This window comes from Schistocerca serialis, chromosome 8 (assembly GCF_023864345.2).
Source record: "Schistocerca serialis cubense isolate TAMUIC-IGC-003099 chromosome 8, iqSchSeri2.2, whole genome shotgun sequence".
NCBI lineage: Eukaryota > Metazoa > Arthropoda > Insecta > Orthoptera > Acrididae > Schistocerca > Schistocerca serialis.
The window spans coordinates 347,323,270-347,349,069 of NC_064645.1; the positions used below are offsets into that span (position 1 = coordinate 347,323,270).

Below are 25,800 nucleotides of genomic sequence, written 5' to 3' on the forward strand. Positions count from 1 at the left end.
TTTTCTGCCGTGGAGGAAAATCTCCACAAAATGGCAGCCCAAGGTGATAGCAATAGGGTCCATGATGACATCACCTGCTACTGTCAGGCCAGAAATTAAGAAATGGATCTCGGTCACAGAGAGCCATCAGAGGTTGGCCCACATGACTAAAGAGGGAGTGGAACTGTTAAAAAAACCAGTGAATGAAATCCAGCTAGCTTGTTTGCTATCCCAAAGATTGCAATGACACTGTGCATGCATCTGTTTATAATGAATGCAGCTTACGATCATAGGATGATGGTTAAAAACACAGAAAGCATGTCTCCACGCGCGAATTGCTTCACGGCATGCCTCAATCCACCGAGGGACTGGGACACAGTGTGGTAAAGAGGAAGTGTGAGGAATGGAATGTTCTGCGGTGGTAAGGATAATGTTTGTACGATATTCCACCTGGTCATCACAACTGGGGAGATGATGTTCGTCGAAGGTTGCCAGGGAGAAGTAAATCCTCCAGTCGGCCTTAATAACCTGCCATTTGGGTGTGCATGGCGCTGGGGTAGGAGTTAGCAAACGAATAGCACCTGAGTATGTGTCAGAGAGAATGGACAACTCAAGATGACGGGAAAACTGGGCAGTGCAGAAGGATACATCCAAATGGGAACAGTTGCGCATGCAGTGTGAAAGGAATGTGGGTCCTACTGTGTTAAGACAGAAGAGGTTAAGGTGATTAAGGTCAGCCAAGTGAGTGCCTAACAATAAGCTAGAGGAAGTATGCCCTAGTGGCATCTATAACAGAGGGATGTAAATGGTACAAAACAAAAAGGGCAAGTGAGGAAGGAAAAGGCAAACTGCAACAGCTTGAAGGCAGGTAGTCAGGTACCTGGATTGACTGAATGCTATCCCGGATGAAGAACATGATTCCCCATGTGATGGAATGCTGACCCCAGAGGTTGGGAGTCAATATGGACCAGCAAGAGAGGTGAGAGCTCAAAGTGGTTGTGAGAATACAATTCTGTTTCCTGAAGGCAGAGAACAGTGGACACTGCGATACTAAGAGCAGCCATAAATCCTCTTTGTTAAGGCCACGAACATTCCATTGGAGGATAGTCATGAAGAGAAAAAAATGAATGAGTCTCACCTCAGTGGCTCTCGAGTGCCAGCCTTCCAAGACTCACTGCTACAGGGCACAGAGACAGGAGGATCCTGCACCATGAGGTCTACAGAAGCGTTGGCATTATTCTGCTGTCAGCGTGCAGAGTCCGTGGCAGAAAAACGGTTGGTTGTGCACTCTGGCGACACGGAGGTCAGTGGGGCGAGGGTATCATGTTGCCACACTGTCAAAGAGGATCTTCGAGTCGGTGAAGGTGAAGACCATTTGCCTTTGTTTGAATTCTTCGAGCCTTTCCGGTTAGCAGAGGAGGTCTCAGATGTTGGCTGGCTGCAGGGATGTAGGAAGTCTTTACAGTAGTATTCCTTCTGGCCTGCTGGCTGTGTAGCTGGTGACTTCACCCCTTGAAGTGAGAGTTTGGTGGCATGTTGAACAGCTGGAGGAGGAGGAGGAGGAGGAGGAGGAGGAGGAGGAGGCGGGGATGCTAGCATGATGCTGGATGATTTCACAACCAAGGTACTGAATTTTAGGATGCATGTCTATGTGGCCATGTCCTTCAAGGGGCGAGATGTAACAAGAACAGCACTGTAGGTGCCAGATGGTAGAACGCAGGGTTTCCGACTAGCCAACTTCCGAGCGATCTTCTGGATGGCTCGCTCATCGAGATACATGGGACAATTGCAGGAGGCGGCGGGATTGTCGCCATTGCAGTTGATGCAGCGGGAAGAAGGAGGTGGACAATTGCCCATCAGAACCTGCTTTGACCTTTGACGGAAGAACCATTCTATCAAAAGTGAGCAAGAGAGTGTGCATGGGCACTAAGGAGGCTCCTACTTTATTTATCACCTGATCGACGACAATAACATCCTGATCTGAGAGGTACATTTGGATTTCTGCCTCCATGAGACCATCGAGCAGTCTAGTGTAAATAACACCACAGGAAGAATTCAGCATTCAATGGGCCTTGACATGAACAGGATAGCCATGGAGGAGTGAACTCCAAGCAGTTATTATGCTGGAGAATCAGAAACAATCTCCAAAAGCAAAGTCCCATTCCGTAAATGAGAGGAGGATTTCACAGGGCTATCAATTGCATCAACACCTTTCTGAATAATAAATGGATTTACCAGAGCAAAGGACTGACCATCTCCAGTATGTGTAACCAGGGGGAACCTCGGTGCAGGCTGAGAGGGTCTTTGAATCGTTAGCCTCATTCTGTTTACGTTTCATAGCTGTTGACTGTGAAGATGATTGGCTCATTGCAAGAAAATCCCCTCTGATTGCCAGCACCTCCGATGGCGCCATCCTTCCAGTTGTGGGCCCCCTTCAGAATTGGATGCGCCCACTTCAGATGATAGTTCACACCACAGGTTACACCTCCAGGACACCAGACAGAGGGACCAATCGACAATCACCCCTCCCACGAACCTGGTCTGTACCAGGGGATACTTGTGAACCCTACCTGTTGACTCAGGGCTGGGAATTAAGTGTTATCTAGTCACCTGTTATGTGTCAGATGTGTGGACCAGCCTTCAGGAGTGCACAGGGAAGAAAAAAAGGATGATCCTCAATCACTGAAGTGTTGGAAGGATTGGAGAAGGTGAATGAAGAAAGAAAAAAAGGAACATTGGAGAATATTCTGATACTGGCTACCGAAAATGCATAATACATTTCCAGAAACGGCCCAGAGATGTTCCGCAAGTTGGGGAAATAGGACAGAAAGAGGATGGAGATGCAGCATGGAAGGGAAAGGATGCTGCAAATGCTGGGGCACTGTGACAGCAAAGCAAGAACATATCAAAGAACAGCGAGGCACTTGGGGGGTCATTTTGGCGTCATTCCAGCGACTGACAGAGAAGGCTGACAATACCAATCTTGTCCACAGAGTTTCAACGGAGCTCATAATTTGCAGTATTGTCCCCATAAATGACCATGACCCTTTGTTTCTGAGTTGGGTGGAAGGACTGATCCAGTGACTTCGAAGGTTCTGTGACACACTAAGCTATGACTTCCTAGATTTGCGCCATAGGGTTGAGAACACGTGTGCAGTACACGTTAGAGGCTGCTACTCAGGCAGATGACTGTGTGTGGGGTGCACACAAGAGTTTTTTTAGATTGGGCAACTCTCCATCAAACCCAAATAAGGACAGCTGTAGGAAACATAGAAGTATCAGTATATGATTGAAAGAAATGCCACACCTGGTGAGAGTATTAAAATCCTAATGGTTAACTGCCAGAGCATTCACAACAGAGTGCCAGAGTTTGAAGTGCTCTTGAAAAGCAGTGAAGCTCACATGATACTAGATACAGAAATCTGGTTGAATACTGAAATTGATAGCAGTTAGATTTTTGGGGAAAATTTAAGTGTGTATCAAAAGCATAGGCAAATGGGAAATGGAGTTGGTGTATTTGTTGCAAGAGACAAGAAACTCACATCCACTGAGATAGAAATTGAAGCTGCATATGAGACTGTCTGGGCAAGACTCGGTATCAGGGGTGGGCATAAAATGATAACTGGATCCTCCTATCGCCCAAAAGACTCATCTCCTGATGTAACAAAAACCTTTACAGAAATCCTCAGTTCACTTGTACTTAAGTTCCCCGATCATACTGTAATCACTGGAGGAGACTTAATTCATTCCACAACCTGTAGAACTTCACTAAACGCCTTCTCTAGAAACTACCTACAACAGATTGTTAGTAACCCCACTCATGATGGAAATGTACTGGATCTAATGGCAAAAAACAGACATGACCTCATTGAGGATGTCTACATAAAAACTGGTATCAGTGACCACGAAGCAGTTGCAACAATGATTACCAAAGTACAGAAGATAACGACAACAAGTAGAAAGATACATACGTTCAGAAATCTAGATTTGAAAAAAAACGGTAGTGTCCAATTTCATTGAGGAACTTGAAACTTACAGCACACGTCAGGAGCACATAGAGGAACTCTGGCTCAAGTTTAAAAGACTAGCTGACCATGCACAGGATAGACATGTAGCCAGTAGGACAGTTCATAATGGGAGGGAACCTCCATCATATACAGTCACTGTAAAGGAACATCTAAAGAAACAGAGATTACTGCATAATAGGTGCCAAACAAAGTGTAGGGCTAAAAATAAAGAGATACTGAATGAAATGCATCTGGCTGTCAAGAGAGCAATGCGTGATGCCTTCAATGACTACTGTAGCAGAATAGTGTCAAATGATCTTTCACAGAACTGAAAGAAATTCTGGTGATACGTAAAGGCTGTTAGTGGCACCAAAAATAGTGTCCAGTCCCTAGTGAATGAGACAGGAACTGAAACTGACTCCTTTCCAATGGAAAACACAAGAGAACTGCCCCAATTTAAACCTCATACTACTTAAAAGATGAATGAAATAAGTATTAGTGTCAGTGGTTTAGAGAAGCAGCTGAAACCGTTAAAACTGAATAAAGCTCCAGGCCCCAATCGAATCCCTGTCAGATTCCATACTGAATTTGCAGTTGAGTTAGCCCCTCTTCTGTCATAGATCCCTTGAACAAAAACCGCGCGTAGTTCTTGGAAAAAGGCACAGAACACACCCTTCTAGAAGAAGGGCGGTAGAAGTGATCCACAAAACTACTTTCTAATAATACTTGACATCAATTTGTTGTAGAATATTAGAATATATGAGCTTAAATATAATGAGGTACGTTGAACAGAATGACCTCCTGAATGCCAACCAGCATGGTTTCAAAAACAATGATCATGTGAAACCCAACTCGCACTTATATGAAGTCTTCATGGGTTGTCAGCCAAGTCAGGCAAAGATGATGGAGACGCATTCCATCGAAACGTTGCTACGAGATGACAACGCTACTTGGCTCACAACCTGTGAAGTCTTCATAAATGAAATTCGCCGAGAAAGCCTGCACTCACCAACTCGCACTTTTCTCACATGACCTACTGAAAGCTTTGGATCAAGGCAGTCAGGTAGATGCATTATTTCTTGATTTCTGAAAAGCATTTAATTCATTACCACAGCTAAGCTTATTGTCAAAAGTATGATCATATGGAGTATCAACTGAAATTTGTAACTAGATTCAGGACTTCTTGGAAGGGAGGACACAGCATATTATCTTGGATGTGGAGAGTCACTGTCTGATGTAGAAGTAACTTTGGATGAGCCCCAGGCAAGTGTGTTGGGACTCTCGGTGTTCATGTTGTTAGTGTCTCGTAGTACGATTTTTACCCTCCACGCTGCCCTCCAATGCTAAATTTATGGTCCCCTGATGCCTCAGAACATGTCCTACCAACTGGTCCCTTCTTCTAGTCAAGTTGTGCCACAAGCTCCTCTTCTCCCCAATTCTATTCAATACCTCCTCATTAGTTATGTGATCTACCCATCTAACCTTCAGCATTCTTCTGTAGCACCAAATTTCAAAAGCATCTATTCTGTTCTTCTCTAAACTATTTATTGTCCATGTTTCACTTCCATACATGGCTACACTCCATACACTTTCAAAAACGACTTCCCGACACTTAAATCTATACTCAATGTTAACAAATTTCTCTTCTTCAGAAACACTTTCCTTGCCATTGCCAGTCTACATTCTATATCCTCTCTACTTTGATCATTATCAGTTATTTTGCTCCCCAAATAGCAAAACTCCTTTACTACTGTAAGTGTCTCATTTCCTAGTGTAATTTCCTCAGCATCACCAGACTTAATTCCATTATCCTCGTTTTGCTTTTGTTGATGTTCACCTTATATCCTCCTTTCAAGATACTGTCCATTCTGTTCAACTGCTCTTCCAAGTCCTTTGCTGCCACCTTTTAGGTTTGCCTTTCCTTAATATTACTTCTAAGATAAGTTGTAAGGTCAGTATTGCCTCACGTGTTCCAACATTTCTACCGACTCCAAAATGATCTTCCCCGAAGTCGGCTTCTACCAGTTTTTCCATTCGTCTGTAAAGAATTCACGTTAGTATTTTGCAGCTGTAACTTATTAAACTGATAGTTCGGTAATTTTCACATCTGTCAACACCTTGTAACAACAACAATGCTGTACTATTGTACATATAAGTAATTTTCTTTCAGTCTTATTTTTCGTTAAACTTGTGTAATTGATGTTCCGATTTCATTTCTTTTTTGTTTCATGCCATTGTGTTAAAAAACTGTAAATAAGTTTCAATGTGAAGATTAATGTTTATGTCAAATATCAAGTAATATTGTGATAGAATTGAAATGTAACAAATTTTGGAACTGTTGTAAGATGTTTAAAATTGTAACTGTGCGTCTGGTCCATACGTAGGCAATGTGTTAGGATATGTAGAATGCAAAACCTCGGGTGAATACCCTGTCTGTAAGAGAGCGGTATAAGGTGGATGGCAGGCGAGCGCGGGAAAATGCGGACGGGCACTGCACGGCGCAACAGGCTCAGCAGCAGTAGTAGTTGGAGTTTGGCATTGGTCTGAGTAACACCTTCTGGAGCGAGGAGGCTCTCCTGGAAGACGTAGTTTCACTGAGCCTCGGGTATGCCGTTCCAACATCCACACAGCATGGCAAAATTCCATAGGCACTAAATGGAAAAGTATTGCGACGCTAAGAAGAATTGAAGTGCCGATACGTCAAGAGCCATAGCTGTGGTTGTATGTGTGCTCTGTGCCTCGCCATCTCACCGCCCGCCAACCGCCGCATCGACACAAGCAGGTTGAAACTTTTAGTACTGTATTCGTATGGACCATAGAGTGAACTGTTCAATAATAACCCAAATTTTACCAGAACTTTCCCATTATTTAATTATCCTCACAAGTAACCTAGACAGGGTCCTTTCCAAATATTGTACAATCCGAGTGTCCCGAAATGAAAAATTAAATTTTGTGTTAATAATAATTACTTGCAGACCTAGCTATGTTAGAATGGCGTTTAAAGAACTGTTTTGCTAATGAACCAGTAAATGAATAACGAAGGTCTAGCAAAGTTGAAAGATAACTTTAATATTGATATAGTAATGAAGTTTAATTATTTCGAGACAGATATAAAGGTATTTCAATGAGCAGTAAATATGATGAAAAGAGTAGTAACTTATATACCGGAAATCTTGAACGCATAATAAATTCAGTAATCAATTTTTTTAATTCAGTGATCATAACAGTTTCAGAAAACACCCCCCCCCCCCCCTTTTATTCATTTGAATTCTGAAGTGTTCTAAATTGGTTTGACCAGCAAAAGTTAAAGTCAATATAAAAGTCAAAATTTATAAGTATTTTATCTTGATCAAAATTGACATTTTGTGTGTGCCACGAAAGTGCTATTGCTAGGGTAACCTATGCCCGATTTTAATCAGATTAATAGACAGTATAAAGTTTTGTAGTATACATTCTAGTGTAGCGTTATGTATTCATGGTTTTTCCATATCAGTACAGAACGTGAAACTATCAGTTCAATAGATTTTCTGGTTCTAAAATTCTACTATATTATGCAGTGTTACTACTTGTTGTTTTGCATGAATATCTACCAACTTATACAGGGAAGAAACTCAGTTAATGCCTAATTAGGCTGGCGACCGTATTATTATTAAATTGGTAGCATCTTCAGTGTTGCTTTTGGTCCATCCTGATGTGTAATTGCATTTCGGACTTGGTTGACGGATCATTGTTATTACAGAGTGAGTGTAAATCTGATTTTCCACCATTCAGGTACACGCGGTCGATATCTGTAAGAAAATCCTTTCTCATAAGGTGAACCCCGCTCAATTACCATAGCACAGGCTTTAACGAGTATTGTGTGCCCCACGCGCACGTTACAACCTGGTTTATTTGGGATTGGAATTATTATATTCTTCTTGAAGTCTGAGGGTATTTCGCCTGTCTCGTACATCTTGCTCACCAGATGGTAGAGTTTTGTCATGACTGGCTCTCCCAGGCCGTCAGTAGTTCTAAGGGAATGTTGTCTACTCCAGGGGCCTTGTTTCGGCTTAGGTCTTTCAGTGCTCTGTCAAACTCTTCATGCAGTATCGTATCTCCCATTTCATCTTCATCTACATCCACTTCCATTTCCATAATTTTGTCCTCAAGTACATCGCCCTTGTATAGACCCTCTATATACTCCTTCCACCATTCTGCTTTCCCTTCTTTGCCTAGAACTGGGTTTCCACCTGAGCTCTTGATATACATACAAGTGGTTCTCTTTTCTCCAAACGTCTCTTTAATTTTCCTGTAGGCAGTATTTATCTTGCCCCTAGTGAGATAAGCCTCTACATCCTTACATTTGTCCTCTAGCCATCCCTGCTTAGCCATTTTGCACTTCCTGTCGATCTCATTTTTGAGACATTTGTATTCCTTTTTGCCTGCTTCATTTACTGCATTTTTATATTTTCTCCTTTCATCAATTAAATTCAATATTTCTTCTGTTACCCAAGGATTTCTACTAGCCCTCGTCTTTTTACCTACTTATTCCTCTGCTGCCTTCACTACTTCATCCCTCGGAGCTACCCATTCTTCTTCTACTGTATTTCTTTCCCCTATTCCTGTCAATTGTTCCCTTATTCTTCCCCTGAAACTCTGTGCAAGCTCTGGTTTAGTCACTTTATACAGGTCCCATCTCCTTAAATTCCCACATTTTTGCAGTTTCTTCAGTTTTAATCTACAGTTCATGACCAACAGATTGTGGTCTGAGTCCACATCTGCCCCTGGAAATGTCTTACAATTTAAAACCTGGTTCCTAAATCTCTGTCTTAGCATTATATAATCTATCTGATACCTTTTAGTATCTCCAGGATTCTTCCAGGTATACAACCTTCTTTTATGATTCTTGAACCAAATGTTAGCTATGATTAAGTTATGCTCTGTGCAAAATTCTACCAGACTGCTTCCTCTTTGATTTCTTAGTCCCAATTCATATTCACCTACTATGTTTCCTTCTCTCCCTTTTCCTACTCTCGAATTCCAATCACCCATAACTATTAAATTTTCGTTTCCCTTCACTACCTGAATAATTTCTTTTATCTCATCATACATTTCATCAATTTCGTCATCATCTGCAGAGCTAGTTGGTATACAAACTTGTACTACTGTAGTAGGCGTGGGCTTCGTGTCTCTCTTGGCCACAATAATGCGTTCACTATGCTGTTTGTAGTAGCTTACCTGCACTCCTATTTTTTTTTATTCATTATTAAACCTACTCCTGCATTACCCCTATTTCATTTTGTATTTATAACCCTGTATTCACCTGACCAAAAGTCTTGTTCCTCCTGCCACGGAACTTCAGTAATTCCCACTATATCTAACTTTAACTTATCCATTTCCCTTTTTAAATTTTCTAACCTACCTGCCCGATTAAGGGATCTGACATTCCACGCTCCGATCCATAGAACGCCAGTTTTCTTTCTCCTGATAATGACATCCTCTTGAGTAGTCCCCGCCCGGAGATCCGAATGGGGGACTATTTTACCTCCGGAGTATTTTACCCAAGAGGTTGCTATCATCATTTAACCATACAGTAAAGTTGCATGCCCTCGGGAAAAATTACGGCTGTAGTTTCCCCTTGCTTTCAGCCGTTCACAGTACCAGCACAGCAAGGCTGTTTTGGTTAATGTTGCAAGGCCAGGTCAGTCAATCATCCAGACTGTTGCCCCATCAACTACTGAAAAGGCTGCTGCCCCTCTTCAGGAACCACACGTTTGTCTGGCCTCTCAACAGATACCCCTCCGTTGTGGTTGCACCTACAGTACGGCCATCTGTATCGCTGAAGCACGCAAGCCTCCCCACCAACAGCAAGGTCCATGGTTCATGGGGGGGCAACAGTTCATATAGATTGTTAATCAGCAATTGACATTTAGGGTTCAATTATTCGAATTGCTTTCCTCAGAAAGATGCTTACCTGATAGGGACTGGCACACACAATTTTACCTTTCTACAACAAATAATTGCAGACTTGTGTAAACTAACAAAAGACTTGGAACCCACATTGTTTTGCACATTGATTATGGTATGTTTTGGGGAAAGCGACCTAATTTTGAGTCTGACTGCCAACATTAACCATTAGTAACACTATCATGCTAAGATAGCTTCTTGTAAAATGATGTCCCACAACTTGTCTAGTAGTGTTGCGTAAAAGAGAGAGTGTTACATGCTTAATTCCCACAGATCAAAGTCTTTCTTTAGGCATGATACCTGGTAACAACACAGCAGAATTAATTTGATACAAAATCACAAAATTGAAGACAGCAAAAGGCATTTCTTAACTGTAACAGAACAAGGCCACACATCCACTCTTGAGGATGATAGAACAACCACCACATCTGTATTTGCTGCAGAATGTCTTTAGATGGGCTACTACTGACCTGTTACAGGAGGTGTTCTACACATTTTTTTTCCCACTAGGCTTGAGCCCAGAGATTTCCTCAGAGTAATGTCACATTTCATATAAGGTGTCATATGTACTCATAGCATATGTTACTGTGCAGAGACAACACATCTTATGATCACAAACTGTAAGGGATGGTATAGTTTAACATCCATTGACAAACAGGTCATTAAGAATGGATACAAGTTCACATGCACAAGAAATTTGGAAAGAACTGACTGATAGTTTTCAACAATACATCCTAACATTTCCTTGGAGGCCTGGATGCAGATTTTAAGCCAGATTCTCCTAAATAGTTGCCTAATGCCTTGACAATTTTAACCATTGTGACACCTCATTTTGTATCAAGAAATGTGTCTGCCCCCTTGGTCCTTCTGTCACCTTTATGACAACAAGATGACAATTTTGTATGTCCAACACTCACTATCTTTGGAATAAGTATCACTATGTTGCTATGACGATGGTTTGGAGGGTTTCTACATGTCAAAAGCATCAAAGAAAATTGTAATAATTTGTTGCCAGCTACATAAAATATTTAATAACAAGCAAAAATGCGATTTCATGTGTGTGTGTGTGTGTGGGGGGGGGGGGGGGGGGGGGGCATGTGCACTTGAGTGTATCAGGTCTTGAGCAAATTTGATAAGTCTAGTCTCATACGCAGACTTGATTTTCTGCATGTGAGTCTATAATTTTTGAAAACAATTTCTGCATTTACCCCGTCACAGCTGTTTTCCATCTTTCAGTTTTCTTGGTTACGAAGAATATTATTGTGATGTCAAACTGCTCTTCAAATAATAAATATGCCTAACTGATGTACATACCTTTCTTCAGATCACTATCAGACAAGGAAACATCAGAATCAGTGTCGGAATCAGAATCTGAATTTTCTTCCTTGTGTTCTTCTTTGTCTTCCTGCTTTATTTCAGCATCTGTCTGGAATGAAAAACGAAAGAAAGAAATCAAACTAGAAGAAAGTCCCACACCATTAAGTCTACAGTCAATTTCAAGATCTCTACCGTTCACACTTTAATACGAATTCCAAACAATACGTACCTCTTTTTTTTTCTGTTTTCGAAGCTGCTGAATTTTATCATCAACCTTACTTTTTGCTTTCCGCTTAATGTACTTAGAGATATCATCCCATTTATCTTCTTCAGTGTTAACCTCATTCACTGTGAATGAGAAATCTGTGTCAAAATCAATCTTTCTCTTCTTCTTTTGTTTGCTTGGTTGAAACTGAAACATAAAGTACACAAACTGTATACAAAAAGCATACAAAATGAACATATGAGGGACACATAATGACTTGTGCTTCTATAACGACTTTTGCTTCTTTAACATGAGCAGATTCTTTTGATCCTTCTACATTATCCCTCTCAAACTTTTTGCATGTATGCTCAGAGACATAAGGGAAGATATGCACTTGTGCTGCCCCAGTGGTTCAGAAAGACCATTATAAACAGCTACTCTACATGAAGGAAAATCCCCTACAGAGAGAATCAAAGAACGGAGAAAAACAGTTATAAGTACAAACAGATGTGACATGGAAATGAATAAATGGAATAACAACTGCAATCAGTGAAAGTCACAATATTTCTGATAATACAATTACTCTTTCAAATTATTTTCTAGTAAAAGAAAAAAAAGGTGCAAGGAAAACAGGAAAAGAGACAATGTCACTGTAGTATCCATATTAGATGGATATCAGCACACACGTTAGAAACCCTGACAAAACACCTGACACTGCAAAGTGGAAGGGCCGCTTGCAAAAGAGAATACGACATCAAGCAGTAGCCAAGCTAAATATGGCTGATTGATGGCGGACAGTACACAGACAAGGAGTAGACCAAAGCAACCTACATAAACACCATAGTGCAAAGTGGAAACCTTCACCACAACGATGTCAACAGGCCAAGAGCCAAGAGAGAGACAATCTGAATTGCAACCAGAGAGAAAGACCAAGTGACAAGCGAGGTGTTATCCGATAGTCCATAGTACAGTGATGATAGTAACTGACATTATCAGACACAAGTATGGAACTGACCGTTTGCTGGGTGGCCGTATTTATATTGACCACGATGAACACTATTGGCTAGCGTATTCACGTGCGAGACAAGTGGCATGCTCATGTTGCAAGTGCAGCCACCTAACAGCCGTCTAGATCAAATACCTCTGGTGGGTTGGTTGGTTGGTTGCATTAAAAGAGGGGGAAAGGGACCAAACTATGAGGCCATCAGCCCTTGATCCGAATAAAACAATGCCACAAGTGTGAGAATAAAACAAATGAGACTGACAACTCAAAATGGAATGAAAGGAAAAATCACAAGAATGATGAAGGGTAACAAAACATGTAAATGGACAAAAGGGACAAGAAAACCAAAGAAACGCAAGAACCACGATAAAGAGATTAAAACAACAAAGCAGATTACCATGGCTGGCTGACCATGAGAATAGAAAAGAAGAAGCCAGCCACTCTACAACACATTAAAACCACCACCCTAGAAGCACTAGGGTGGAAGATACAGCAAAGGACATGCGCTAAAACTTAGATCAAATAATAAAACCCACCCTCACGAATAAAACATAAAAATAAATCAGCTGATGAGGCATTGTCAGATAAAATTAGTGGCAACAAGTCCGGTAACCCAAGATTTCATCGCTGGGCAGTCAAAGTGGGACAGTGTACCAGAATATGGGCCACTGTCAATCAGGCGCCGCGATGACACTCAGGCGGGTCTGCACGGCGCAGGAGGTAACCGTGGGTCGCCCAAGCGTGGCTAATGCGGAGCCGGCAGAGGACAACAGATTTCCTGCGAGAGGCCTGCATGGAAGTCTTCCACACATTTGTGGTCTCGTTAATGACTCACAGTTTGTTGTGTGTACCATTATGCCATTCCGTCTCCCAAAGCCGAAAAACCCTACAGCATAAATCAGAACGCAAGTCAGGTTCAGAGACGCCCATCTGCTGAAGCGGTTTCTGCATAGCCTGTTTGACCAGCCTACCACTGAACGACAGGACCAGTCCAGGGCATAGATGGACTCCTGGATGGATGCTACCAAAGGCTGGCGAGGGTAGCACTGGTCCATAGCTTGTAGACTGCTCAAGGAGTCAGTACACAGAACAAATAATTGCCCAGGGCATGAATGGACATACTGAAGTGTGCAAGAGATGGTCACCAGCTCTGCAGTGAATACACTGCAGCCATCCGGCAAGGAATGCTGTTCAAAATGGCCCCTGTGGACATAGGCGAAGCCAACATGTCAATCAGCCATCGAGCCGTCAGTGTAAACCACTTCAGAGCCCCGGAACAAGTCAAGGATCGAGAAGACGTGACAGTGGAGAGCGGCAGGAGTAACTGAGTCCTTAGGGTCATGCGAAAAGTCCAGACAAATCCGTGGCCTAAGTGTACATCATGGAGGTGTATGCGGACAGACCTGGATGGGAGGTGGTAAAGGGAAGGACTCCAGATCAGACAGAAGGGATCGCACGCGAAATGAAATCATTAGCCCTTACCTGGGCTGGGCCACTGATGCAAGAGATGAACTGCTGTAGGTGGAAAAAGGGGACAGTAATTCGGATGCTCAGAAGAAGTACGAATGTGTGCAACGTAACTGGTGAGCAGTTGTGCACGTCGGATCCGCAATGGAGGGATTCCGGCCTCTACCAGGACACTGGTCACCGGACTCATTCTAAAAGCTCCTGTCGCTAGGCAAATGCTACAGTGGTGCACAGGGTCGAGTATCTGCAACACTGAGGGTGCCGTCGAAGCGTAAACCAGACTACCTTAGTCAAGGTGAGATTGAACAAGGGCTTTGTAGAGCTGCAACAGAGTAGAGCGATCTGCACCCCAGTTGGTGTTTCTCAGGCAGTGCAGGACATTGAGGTGCTGCCAACACTTGCGCTTAAGGTGACAAAGGTGAGGTAGCCAAGTCCTAAGAATTGATATGTCTCCACTACAGTGAGTGGATCATCATTGGGCTAAAGTTCCGGTTCTGGATGAACGTTACGACGCTGACAAAAGTGCATGACACATGACTGCGGCCGAAAACTGCAAGCCATGGGCGAGAACCCATGACTGCGTCGGTACATAGCATGCCATTGATGGTAACGCCAGGGACACCTGTTGGGCTCTGGTACCCAAAAAGGTGTCTGATCTTCGTCCAGACTTGGGAAGGTGATATATGGCACCCAATGGTTGACACGTACCTCTCCTAACACTCCTGTTTCCATTGTTTTATAAGCTGGTGTACGTGGGTACGGAGCCCCTTAAAGGCTATTAGATGCTCTAGGGAAGGGTGCACTTATGTCACTGTAGAGTTTGCTGACGCTCTTTAATTGCCTCAGCAACTTAAGGCGACCACCAAAGGAATTTCTTTCGCCAGGGGCACCCTAAAGAGCGAGAGATCGCATTTCTGCCACATAAACGATTGTGGTAGTCACCTGCTTAAGCATAAAATCGATGTTACCATGTGGGGGAGAGTCAACAGAGACATCAGGGGTGAAAGTTTCCCAGTCCACCTCGTTTAAGGCCCATCTGGTCAGGCGTCCGTGGGCATGACGCCGGGGCAGTGACAGGAAGCGGGAAGATGGGGAAGTGGTCACTATAACAGAGGTCGTCATGTGCTCTCCAGTGGACAGATGGGAGACGTTCTGGGCTGCAAACTGATAAATCAATGGCCGAGTAACTACCTCCAGTCACGCTGACATGTGTGGCGGCCCCAATCTTTAAGAGACAGAGGTCGAACTGAGACAGTAAAGTTTCAACATCTCTGCCACGGTCAGTAAGCACGGTGCCACCCCACAAATTTTTGATGCCATTTCCAATTTGGGATTCTCTAAAAATAACAGATCTACTGATTTAATTGTGTTCCAATGAAAGCAGTCTGTTACCCTCAACATATAATACCAGCAAATGAGAACAAGAACAGACTTTCATTTGTGGCATTCTGGGAAGCAATAAAGGAGTCAGCTATAACTTCATACAAGAGTGAAACATAGTTTAGTTAACAAAAGAAATGGTAAAGGGTACTGTAGTAAAAATAATGTGGAAGTGTCATGGACCCAAGTTGGGCACCAAAATGGAGTAATATTATGATGGATATGACATGATCCCATTCTGAGTGTCAACAATGTAATAAATTCAAACTGATAAAGCAGGGAAAAAATACATTTATTGTAATTAGTCATAAATCATTACTCGGTAACAAGGCGTGCATGTGGGTTTAATCAGTTTACCCCATGACGGAATCAGTTGTATATGTAGATGTAGGCAGCTGGTGCGATGTTGGCACAATATGTCTATGTTCTGACAAATTGCTTATTATTGCGCGGTTTTTGATTGACAGCCAGCAGCTTTTATCTCCATATACTGCAGCTCCGGGGCACCACTCGGAGAAGCTGGATTTGTTTCTTGTTTCTCACTTCCTGCCTAATTGTTCGCCAAATAAAACCACCATTCAGCAGCTAATGCAGTTCTACTGTACTCATCACAGGAACCACTTCCAAGCTCCCAATACACACATGGTGTCTACTGTCTGTAGTAATTAGGTAGTACCTACATAAAAATATTACTCTGCAAGTTAAACTTAACTGTTTGGTAGAAGATTTATAGAATCACTTTCAGACTATTTCTTGACCATTCCACTCTCAATTTAAAGTTTGCGAGAAATATGAACATGTAAAGATTTGAGTGTGACCTTTGATTTCTTCTATTTTATTGCAATGGTGAGAGTGACAAAATATTTCCTCACTTGGATGACGAAATATTTCCCCATTTGGACAAGAAAATTGGGGATTGAAATTTCACAAAATGATTTTGCTGTGATGGCAAACTCCTTTGCTCAACAGTAATGAGTGAAAATCTGCACCAGACCGGGAACCGGAAATGGATTTCCCACTTTATGTGAGCCTTAATCACCTCTGTCATCTGGACACGCTATTCATCTGACCCAAATTCTCAAATTGTCATATGCTCATGGTGACTACTGTCCATTAATCCCTTCGCTCACTACAAGCACAGGGGGTAAAGGACAGTGGACCTATTAGTGTGTGTGCCAAGTTGAGTATTTGTTCTGGATGGGAACCATGTCCAGATGGCCAAGGCTGTTATGGCACCTGCTCACATAAAGCAGGAAATGCGGGACTAACTCCTGGTCTGATACATATATTTTCACTTGTCACTGTGGAATTTATTTCACAAACACACACACTCGCGCGCGCGCAGCCATTGTGATGTTCGTTCTGTCGAACACGCCTATATAATAGTAAAGTCCTTTGTTTTACTGATTACCACCCCAACACTTGCATTATATCTAAAACAATCTCTCCGCTATTTTGCAATAATACAAAATGAGCTCCCCTTCTTTGATTTTTTTCCGCACTTTCTCCGCCAATCCTATCTGGTAAGAATCCAATTCTGAGCAGCAATACTCCAAAAGAGGACAGACAAGTGTAGTGCTGGCAGTCTGTGGGTAGATTTGTGGCATTTTCCAAGTGTTCTGCCAATAAAACACAGGTTTTGGTTCAATTTCCCTCCAGAATTTTCTATGTTATTGTTCCAACCTAAGTTTTTTATATTAGGAAGTTGAGGTCAGAGGAGGGGAACAGTCGGATGCTTAAAGATCCGAGGCTTGGACAGCAATAAAGACCTTCTAACATGGAATGGGAAATGATGATGTCACAAATGACAATGCACATCAGAATATAGGGTTGCCACAGGTTTCCCCCAAGTGAAATTCACTGATTTTAGCATTTCTCGCTGACAAATTTTGAGATCTCAATGATAAGTTATGGCACAAGTTGACAATCTGTCTTTGCAGCTATGGTACAAGAAACAATAGTGCAAACGAGGAAATATCTAAAAAAGACTTGCAAACAGTTGGTGTTTCCTGATGCAAGCAAAAATCCTAAGTACTAATATCAACATCTTTTCTAATGAACTGTTGTTAGAGGGAGAAAGCAAACCAAATGGTATGTGTGTTTCATTAAGACAAATGATATTATTTTATTTCAATAAAATGAAACTAATTTGGTAACATAAATATGCATTTCCTTGGAGTCGCGAGACAGGTTTAAAATACCTTCACTGATTTCAGTAACAGCCTTAGAAAAATGTAGGTCTCTTCAAAGAAGTGTATAAGGCAGGGAAGAAATGTGTAAACCAACACTGTAGGTGACTGGCAACAAAATGTTGGTTCTAATACGTTTGTTAATGTCGATTATGACCCACTGTGTTATATATATTATTTTACAGGTATTGTGTAATTTTTCTTTCAAGAAATATACCGGTAGATAGCGTTCAAACTGCCAGCGACTGACACAGTTTCCTTCTTCTTATTGTCCATACTTTCTAACATACAAACTACTTTTGAAGCGCCAAAATGTACTAGAACAAATAAAATGTCTATAAAATGCCGCACTGTACAATGTACTTGTGGTGAGACAGTCGCAATTCCTGAAATCCATCACCCATGGTCTCTGGCGTGCTGAGGAGCACCACAGTCCTGCATCCATGGATAAACCATGAAAATCCGCTGCATTATGCCACAAGCAAACAGACCCGCCCTGAGGGCAGACCAGTGTGCCTAGATCTGATGGGCAGGGCCTGCACATTAATGGCTTCGGATTGGCAAGCCTAATCCATTACAGATACCTGCAGAAACAGCCTGCGGTTTTGGTCCATCATGGAAATCTACTCATGTGGCCACCTATTCACGGGCCACACACAGCATGTTGATGAAATGAGACCACAGTGATCAACCCATGGAACAGGTAACTTGTTCAAATACTCTGAGAATCTATAATAATGAGAATAGACAGCAACTTATCATAAAGATGATTTCTGAGCCACAGAGAGGCATGTAGAAAAGAAAATCACACTCTCACAACTAAATTTTCAGGCATAACTTTTGTCAGAAAACGAGAGCACACACACATTCACACAATCACTCTGACACAACTCATGCGCAGATGTCTGCCGCCTCCGGCTGCTGCGTCTACAGTCTCTGAGTATCAGATCCAAACAAACCACTCCTCATTTCTCCCTGCCTCTCGTTGGCCGCTGCTAGGCTAGCTGCAAGAAGTGGTGGCAGCAAGCTGAGGAGAGTGGTAGGAAGGCGAGAAGCAATAGGAATGAGAGAGAAGGTAAGCGGTGCATGTACTTAGCTGCACCCAGCCAGCAATGATGTATGACACCTCAGTAAACAAATCACTTCATCTGATGAGACAAATATGAGAAAGAACCTGTGGGAACCCTGAAAATAAATGCAGGGATCACATTCAAAGTCTGAAAACTGAGTAGAAAGTATGCTAACATGACTCCAGGAGGCAAAGTCAGAACTTTCTACGTGAAACAGCATGCAAATCACTTAGCGCATGACATATGAAAATCTGCTGAAATGACCTCCAAAGTGACTCTTGAATCATTTTGTAATGAACCCCAGAAGTCTAAGAATGTTCTTCTGATCACTCCAAATGAACCACAATGAACTTCAAATTATCTCCAAAACACTTCTAAATCTGAACCAGAGTGAACCCCAGCCTGCCCTTGCTAAGTAGTTTTGTTCTTCTTCCCTCATTCTGTCCCTTAGAGTGCTGAATTTCACATCATATTGTCTCTCAGCTCGGTTTCCAGTGTTACCCAATGAACGATTGACACTGTATACCTCTCCCTGCCAGTCTTGATACATGGTGTCAACTTTTCAAATCTTTCTTTGAGAATTCCCTGGCTAGTGTGGACTGCAGGATTCAGGTGAGAAGGACACAGCTTAAAAACAGGCCCATTTCTTCATAATTAGAAGGCCTTTAAGCCTGCCCAGCTCAAGTGTTTCAGGTCCTTAGAACTCAGCAGCGTCCCTCAGCTGTCAATCAGTCTTTAAATGAGACACCCCTTTGAGAGTGAAGCACAACACTTAAAAACTGAAATTGCTTGTCTTTTGTGGCTTTCACGAGAGTCTCTCAGTAACCTGGTGCAACTTAACTGCAAACCTGTTTGTGCAGAGCATCGGGTGACAAAGTATTACAGAAACTCTCCTATGGGGATACGCTAAGAATTCATTCATTGACGGGTGTCAATCTACTGGAAGGATATACAGTAAGAAAATAGGTCACAAGTTTCAACAAACTCTGAATGTCTTATTACTCATTCTTACAGAGTAACTGCCAGTTCTTCCAACTGTCGAGTCCTGCAAATTAACATTATTTCCTCACAAACTGGAATTGCACTATCTGTATGGGGACAGGATACTGACTGCTTTGTACAGGCACAGGATTTTATGATAAAAAAGGGCAATGTAGGTTTGCACTTTTTGTGAACCATACGGTTCTCTCGGTGAATTTTACATTGTAACACCACAAATACATCACTGTGGCACATTTTGCAAGGTAGAAGTCTTTATTTTGTTTGTTGTTTTGAGGCACAGGGAATCTTCTGTCCGGGCTGCAGGAAGTTTGATAAGCTTCTCCATAAGGGGACCAACATTTGTCCTAACAGTGCAATGAAATCTAACAAAGTCTGCAAGAAAATTTTCCAACAAATAGTGTTTTGGAGGATGAGACTTCACAGCAGTTGGTTCTTAAGTCCACACATTGAAATTATGACTGCTGCCCATTGCGAGATTGAATGCCACCTCGTGGCACTATGGGCACAAGACACAGTGTGGAAAGTACGCAAGTAGCAGAAAAAAAAAGAGTGGTATCACTCCAGCATTGATTGATACAGGTGGGCCATAAATGAGGAAATCCTCTACTTTAACAAACGGCAGATTGTTGTGGCCAAGTGCCTAGAAATGCGCATTTTGAAAACAGCAAAGATAGTTGGCAGTTTGCTTGCTGGTGTTGTCAACATCTATGAAAAGTGGTTGAAGAACAGTGAAGCTACAAACCGGCAACAGAAAGTGAAGATTTAGCCCCCTCTATAAAGCAGAACAGATGGCAATATGTAGCAGATCTGACAACAAAGAATGAAGTGGCACAGACACATGTGCTCAACAATGGTGAACATGGGCCTCCATATCAGAAGGTCCCTATCTGTTCCCAACAACATCATCAATTACAAGTGCAGAGGGCTTAGGATCGTCCATATTGGACCACTGAAGAATGGAAATGTGTCACACTGCTGGATGCTTCATGCTTCTTCTTACACCAGATCAACGGACTTGTCCGGAAGTGCTGTCGTCCACCCACTCAAATCGTGCACTGCATAACAGATGCAAGTCAAGGAGACTACTACGCTACTACACTACAGAGGACAATCTTGGGCTTCCGTGAGACCTGTGGAGTAACTGAAGGCATCACGACGACTGTGTTCCATGTGAATATTATTGCAGACCCCCTGCATCCCCTCATCCTTTATTTCTTCCCTGACAGCAAAGGCATCTTCCAGCAGAATAACTATCTGTGTCACAAGGTCAGAATTGTACTATGGTAGTTTGATATACGTGCGAAGGGCTCCTTGAAACATGCACCACGTGTGCAAGTGGCAAAAATTCGCTGCATCAGACTTGTTTCTTGTGTTTCAGATTTTGGACATATGACTTTTTCAACTGACTTGAGTATAATTCTACAGAAACAACACCAATATAACTTTGGATGGGTAAAACACTTGAGACCACAGACTTAATAAACAAAGACTCAATTACTCCAAAATCATTGTTTGAATTTACAATGATACCATTCAAATTGCAGATGACAAGCACCTCTGAGAGAACCACAGACATCTCATATCTCACTTAAATAAGTAGACAATGTGTTTCTTTCAATCACTGGAAAATCCGGGATGGAACAATGTATTTATTTTGTACAGAAGACACTTCACATTCTCAAAAACACTGACAATCCTTTACAGAGGTTGTGAATTTTTGTGTTTGAATTACCTGTGATTGAACTGAAATTAGGATATATGTTATCTGACATTTATTACATGCCATTACAGAGGTTGTGAACATCCTTGTATTCGCGTTACCTGTGGTCGAATTAAAATTACCTGTTAGTTGACACCCATCACATGCCATTACAGTGTTACAATGGTTGTGAGTTCCCCACACATTTTAGCTTGGCAAACATCAGAAAAGCAAAACGTTAGTGTGAATAAACTCCACTGTTATCTTATGGCAACAGTCAGACAATGAACTACTGAATGTATTAGTTGCTGTGTACTAATTGGACACTGTAAGTGAACTTATGATTTATTGTTCTTTACTCATCTTAATAATGGAGTGTTGTTACAGAATGGAAGAATGAATGAAAAGTAAATTAGGAGAGGACTGGTTTCATTTCAGGAGAATGAGGGGCACAGGTGAAGCAATTTTATCACTGTAGTTAATAATAGAGACGATTTAGCAGAAAATATGGGCTCACACATTGCTTTCATAGATTTGTAGAATGATTTTGATAACATTGAGAAGCAGGCAGGTGCATCTAGCACTCACAGAGTGATCCAACAGGAAAGCTGTAAAGACAAAGATCCTCACTGTCGCCACTGATATTTCACTTATGTATTGAAGATGCAATAAGGTAAGTACAGGACTATCTCAACGTGTGGGTTGTTTGTCACGGTCAGAAAATCAACATGACACCATTGTTAACAATAAAGCAGCGGTCATTGAAAGTGAACAGTAACTAAATCAGTGCTTAATGAAATATGCTACTTGTAGAGAAACAGAATGGGACAACATTTAACAGAGAGTATGACACAGACCTGCTCAGACCTGATACTATCTTGGAATGAATATGCTAAGGTCTGTAACTACATGAGCACACATTGTAACATTAACGGTTAACTAAATTCATGAAACTAGGGTACCATGTGCATAATGATAATGAAACTGTGGTACTATGCCCACAATAATAATGAAATACAATAAAATTATGATGAAATATAATTTCTATACAAAAGTATGTATAAAAAATAAAACCAAATGTTAAAACTTGTATGCATAAAATTCGTGCAGAGAAATCTGATTGTAATTATAATAAACCTGATTGTATTATTCAGTTATGTATTAAGAACCCAAGATTTATGTTAGTATATCAAAATCAAATCTGTATTTAAAAAGTTATAAGGATTTCTAAAGTAAACATTATTGTGGAAAGGTATTTCTTGTACACCCTAAAATAAGAAAAGGACACAACAAGAAGAAATTATCCCAATAGCACAGAAATCGGTAGACGTGATATACATGTACTGGCAAACAAAAAGGGTTCCTCGTCTGAGAATTCTAGGGTGGCCTCTCAAGAGATTGTACTGATTATTTTTGCCATTGCTCCTGTTTTTCAGTATGTGTGCACACGTTTCTGTGTTGAGCCAGCTTGGATTTGTGTGGCTGCATTTGGATAGTAGGGGTACATGTGTTTATACTCATAACTGCATATTTCCTGTATTTTGAGACTGGTGATTCTTTTTATAAATTTTTTGGAAGTGTAGTTAGTTGCATGTAATTGTGTTGGATTGTGATTGCTAGATACTGAGGAGTTTGTTTTACCTACGTTGATGAGGTTACATTTTTGAAATTACGTATATGAGATAGTTTTGGTGCTGTCATTCTGCAGACTTCATTTTGGCAATATAGGTAAAGTGAACTGTTTGATACTTTGGAGCCATATGCGGGTTAATGGAACTGTGGACTTTGTTTGAGCTATATAGATCATGTTAAATTTCTGGTTCCTTTTACTTGTTGCTTTGTTTTGGTTTGTTATATCACAGACTTACTTTGACTCGTGTAGGTAAAGCACTTCCAATATCAGTTCTTATTAAGTTTTGTTGACCATTGAGGATTTCCTTTGCTTGATTTTTGTGGAAGTACTTGTTTTGTCATTTTTCATTATTAGAATTATTGTACATTTAGTTTGTTCCTGCCTAAAACCACATAAGTCCTGCATTTTTTCTGTTTGTTTCATGTTATTTTTTCCAATTCAATATTTTTTGCAGTGTTTGTGCCTTTTCCTGTGTGTAACGTTCCCATATCAAGGGGTGTTCACCATCTTGAATACATCCCAAGTCAAAGCAAACAGGTGGCACCACGAACTCCAGAAATCCTCAAAGGAATTTTAATTTTAACAACACTAGCCATCTGTACATTCTTGTAGAATCAAACTTAGATATGTTTCTACAAAGTTTTTGTTTATGTATTTAAGTTGCAGATGTCACTCATCTGTTTGGATTGCAACATATGTAGGTCAAATGAAGATGAACAGTGTAACAAACATTGTGAAGCTGACATCCTGTTTTGCCCAGTGACATCACTGTTGGCACCTGTTTTTAAAAATTGGAGACAGATGTATACAGTTAGCTCTGTGTAGGTGTGTGTGTGTGTAGATACATTTACATTAATGTCTTCCAATTTTTTGAAGTTTTTAAGTATTTGGTACACCAATTTCAATATCTACTAAGAAAGGAATTTGGTGGAAAAATCTGGATTCTTATTTACATTAAGACACTGTTCACTTATCACACTCCGCCCTACATCTGATCAATGCTTGTTACAAAGCAAAAGCACAGTGATGTATGAAAATATTGTACAAATCAGAAATTTGTAGTACTAGTACTAGAAGAAGCAGAAGTAGTAGTAGTGGCAGTAGCAGCATTATTAACCCCTGGACTACATTTGCAAGGACTTTGGGCATGGTGTATTACAGATTAAGAACAAAAAGTGTGAATTCAAATATACATGCATTTACAAAGTTGAAACTTCCTGGCAGATTGAAATCTCATTATATTTACATAGTTACTTGTCTAGTTTGACAAGGTAGGGACTGTCTGTTCGCAATGACATCATAATAAGAACTATCTTGGCATCTGCCTGAAATAACTTACGAAAATCACAGAAAATCGAAATCAGGTCGGTCAACAAGGCTTGCTGCCTCCACCCTTTACAAATTAAAAAGCAAGAAAAAAAATTTCAAAGTAGTGGAATAATTAAGAACTCAAGGTATTAGTCCAGATTTTGTTGCTGATTGTACACTTCGCTTAGCGTCAGGTAAAATAAGATGACAAAGAAGTTTAATACTTGCTTAATGTTCGACTATTAATTAGCGCATTCCATTGCGATTCTCAACTGAAAAATGTAATGCTATCTGGAACATATTTAGTAAATCGAAATATGTGACACCATGACAGATAAGACAAACGAATAGGAAAATCCTTTTATTTACTGTAAATGTTTTACTGATCACGTAGAAAAATACATACCTCTTCCTCGTCATCAGAATTTTCCGAAAAATCCGGTATCTCTTCATCATCACCAATCGTTTTAATTAAATCGTACATCGCTTAGTAACCACGCACGTGCTCCGTCAAAACAATAACAAACAACACATCACACAACCCACCATAGTATCAAATATCAATTTCAAAGTTGTATTGAAACAAATGACTGCACCAGACTGTGGTCGTACCAACCGGTTCGTAAAAAATACAAGATAGTATTCTTTTCCATGTACCTTGCAAATTTTTACACGGTTTAGTTAAAAAAATTGTTTGGTAGAAAAAGTATTAGGCAGAAAAAGTAATAATAAATCTCTCGTCAGCAGATTTCTAGCTTCGCAACGTAACATCGATGTCAAATCGTATTGATATTCGTCGTCGATATTTCAGTCGATATGTAGAAGTTCCCGCGCTCTTGTGGGTTTGTGTACTGTCAATTAAACGTGGGTTAAAGTAGCAAGAATGGGAATTTTAGGATTAGCGAAAGTTATTGCTGATATCGCACCTAATGCTGTAAAGGAGAGTGAAATTAAACATTATTTTGGTACGCATAATTAGAACATATTCACACCTGATGTACTTGTTGAGTGAACCGCGTTTTGTGAGGTTTAACATCGAAAAAATTCGTTGCAGGTAGGAAGGTGGCAGTAGACGCGTCTATGAGCCTATATCAGTTCTTAATAGCTGTTAGAAGCGAAGGAGCGCAGCTAACCTCTATTGATGGCGAGACAACAAGGTAATTCATTCATATTGTGTACAGTGCGTTTTGCGTTCACTTTCTTCACTTCCCCGAAGCAGTAGTGTTCAATATTTTGCTTTTAGTATATCAGAATATTGGCTTCTAGTTAACTATAGAAGAACGTAATAATGTTTTATGTTACTAACACTGTCTCTAATGATACAAGAAAAATGAATTACAAAGGGGAAGTGCTATGAAAACATTGCACTCTGGAAATGCGCAGCGAATGACAGTAGAATGTATATCCTTTTTAGTGACTATCATCTTGACAGGAGAAGCCACAGAAAATATGAAAGGAAGAATCAATTTGTCCTGTTTGTGTTATTTCAATCATTGGTAAACCATAGTCACTTGCCACTCAAAATCTCTTGTTTATACACTGGACGAAATACGTAGTTCTGATCATCTCACTGAAGTTGTTTAACTCACTTTAAA

At 41.0% G+C, this 25,800-nt stretch overlaps 2 protein-coding genes across 5 annotated transcripts in view; one reads left to right on the forward strand and one right to left on the reverse strand.

Annotated features, from left to right (window-relative positions):
* LOC126416726 (probable ATP-dependent RNA helicase DDX27) overlaps positions 1-24,779 on the reverse strand; it is an 87,503-nt gene extending 62,724 nt beyond the window's left edge. Inside the window, exons 1-3 of the mRNA XM_050084543.1 lie at positions 24,612-24,779; positions 11,479-11,661; positions 11,247-11,358 (exon numbers count right to left, since the gene is read on the reverse strand). Of these exons, the coding sequence (XP_049940500.1) occupies positions 11,247-11,358; positions 11,479-11,661; positions 24,612-24,689 (373 nt within the window). The 5' untranslated portion in view covers positions 24,690-24,779. The remainder of the gene's footprint in view (positions 1-11,246; positions 11,359-11,478; positions 11,662-24,611) is intronic.
* A 235-nt stretch (positions 24,780-25,014) lies between these two features.
* Positions 25,015-25,800, forward strand: part of LOC126416729 (flap endonuclease 1) — an 89,579-nt gene continuing 88,793 nt past the window's right edge. For 3 of the 4 annotated variants that reach the window (XM_050084551.1, XM_050084550.1, XM_050084552.1), the window contains exons 1-2: positions 25,015-25,170; positions 25,260-25,362. In XM_050084551.1, coding sequence (XP_049940508.1) covers positions 25,089-25,170; positions 25,260-25,362 — 185 coding nt within the window. In that variant the 5' untranslated portion in view covers positions 25,015-25,088. The remainder of the gene's footprint in view (positions 25,171-25,259; positions 25,363-25,800) is intronic. The other variant, XM_050084553.1, reaches the window with a different exon arrangement.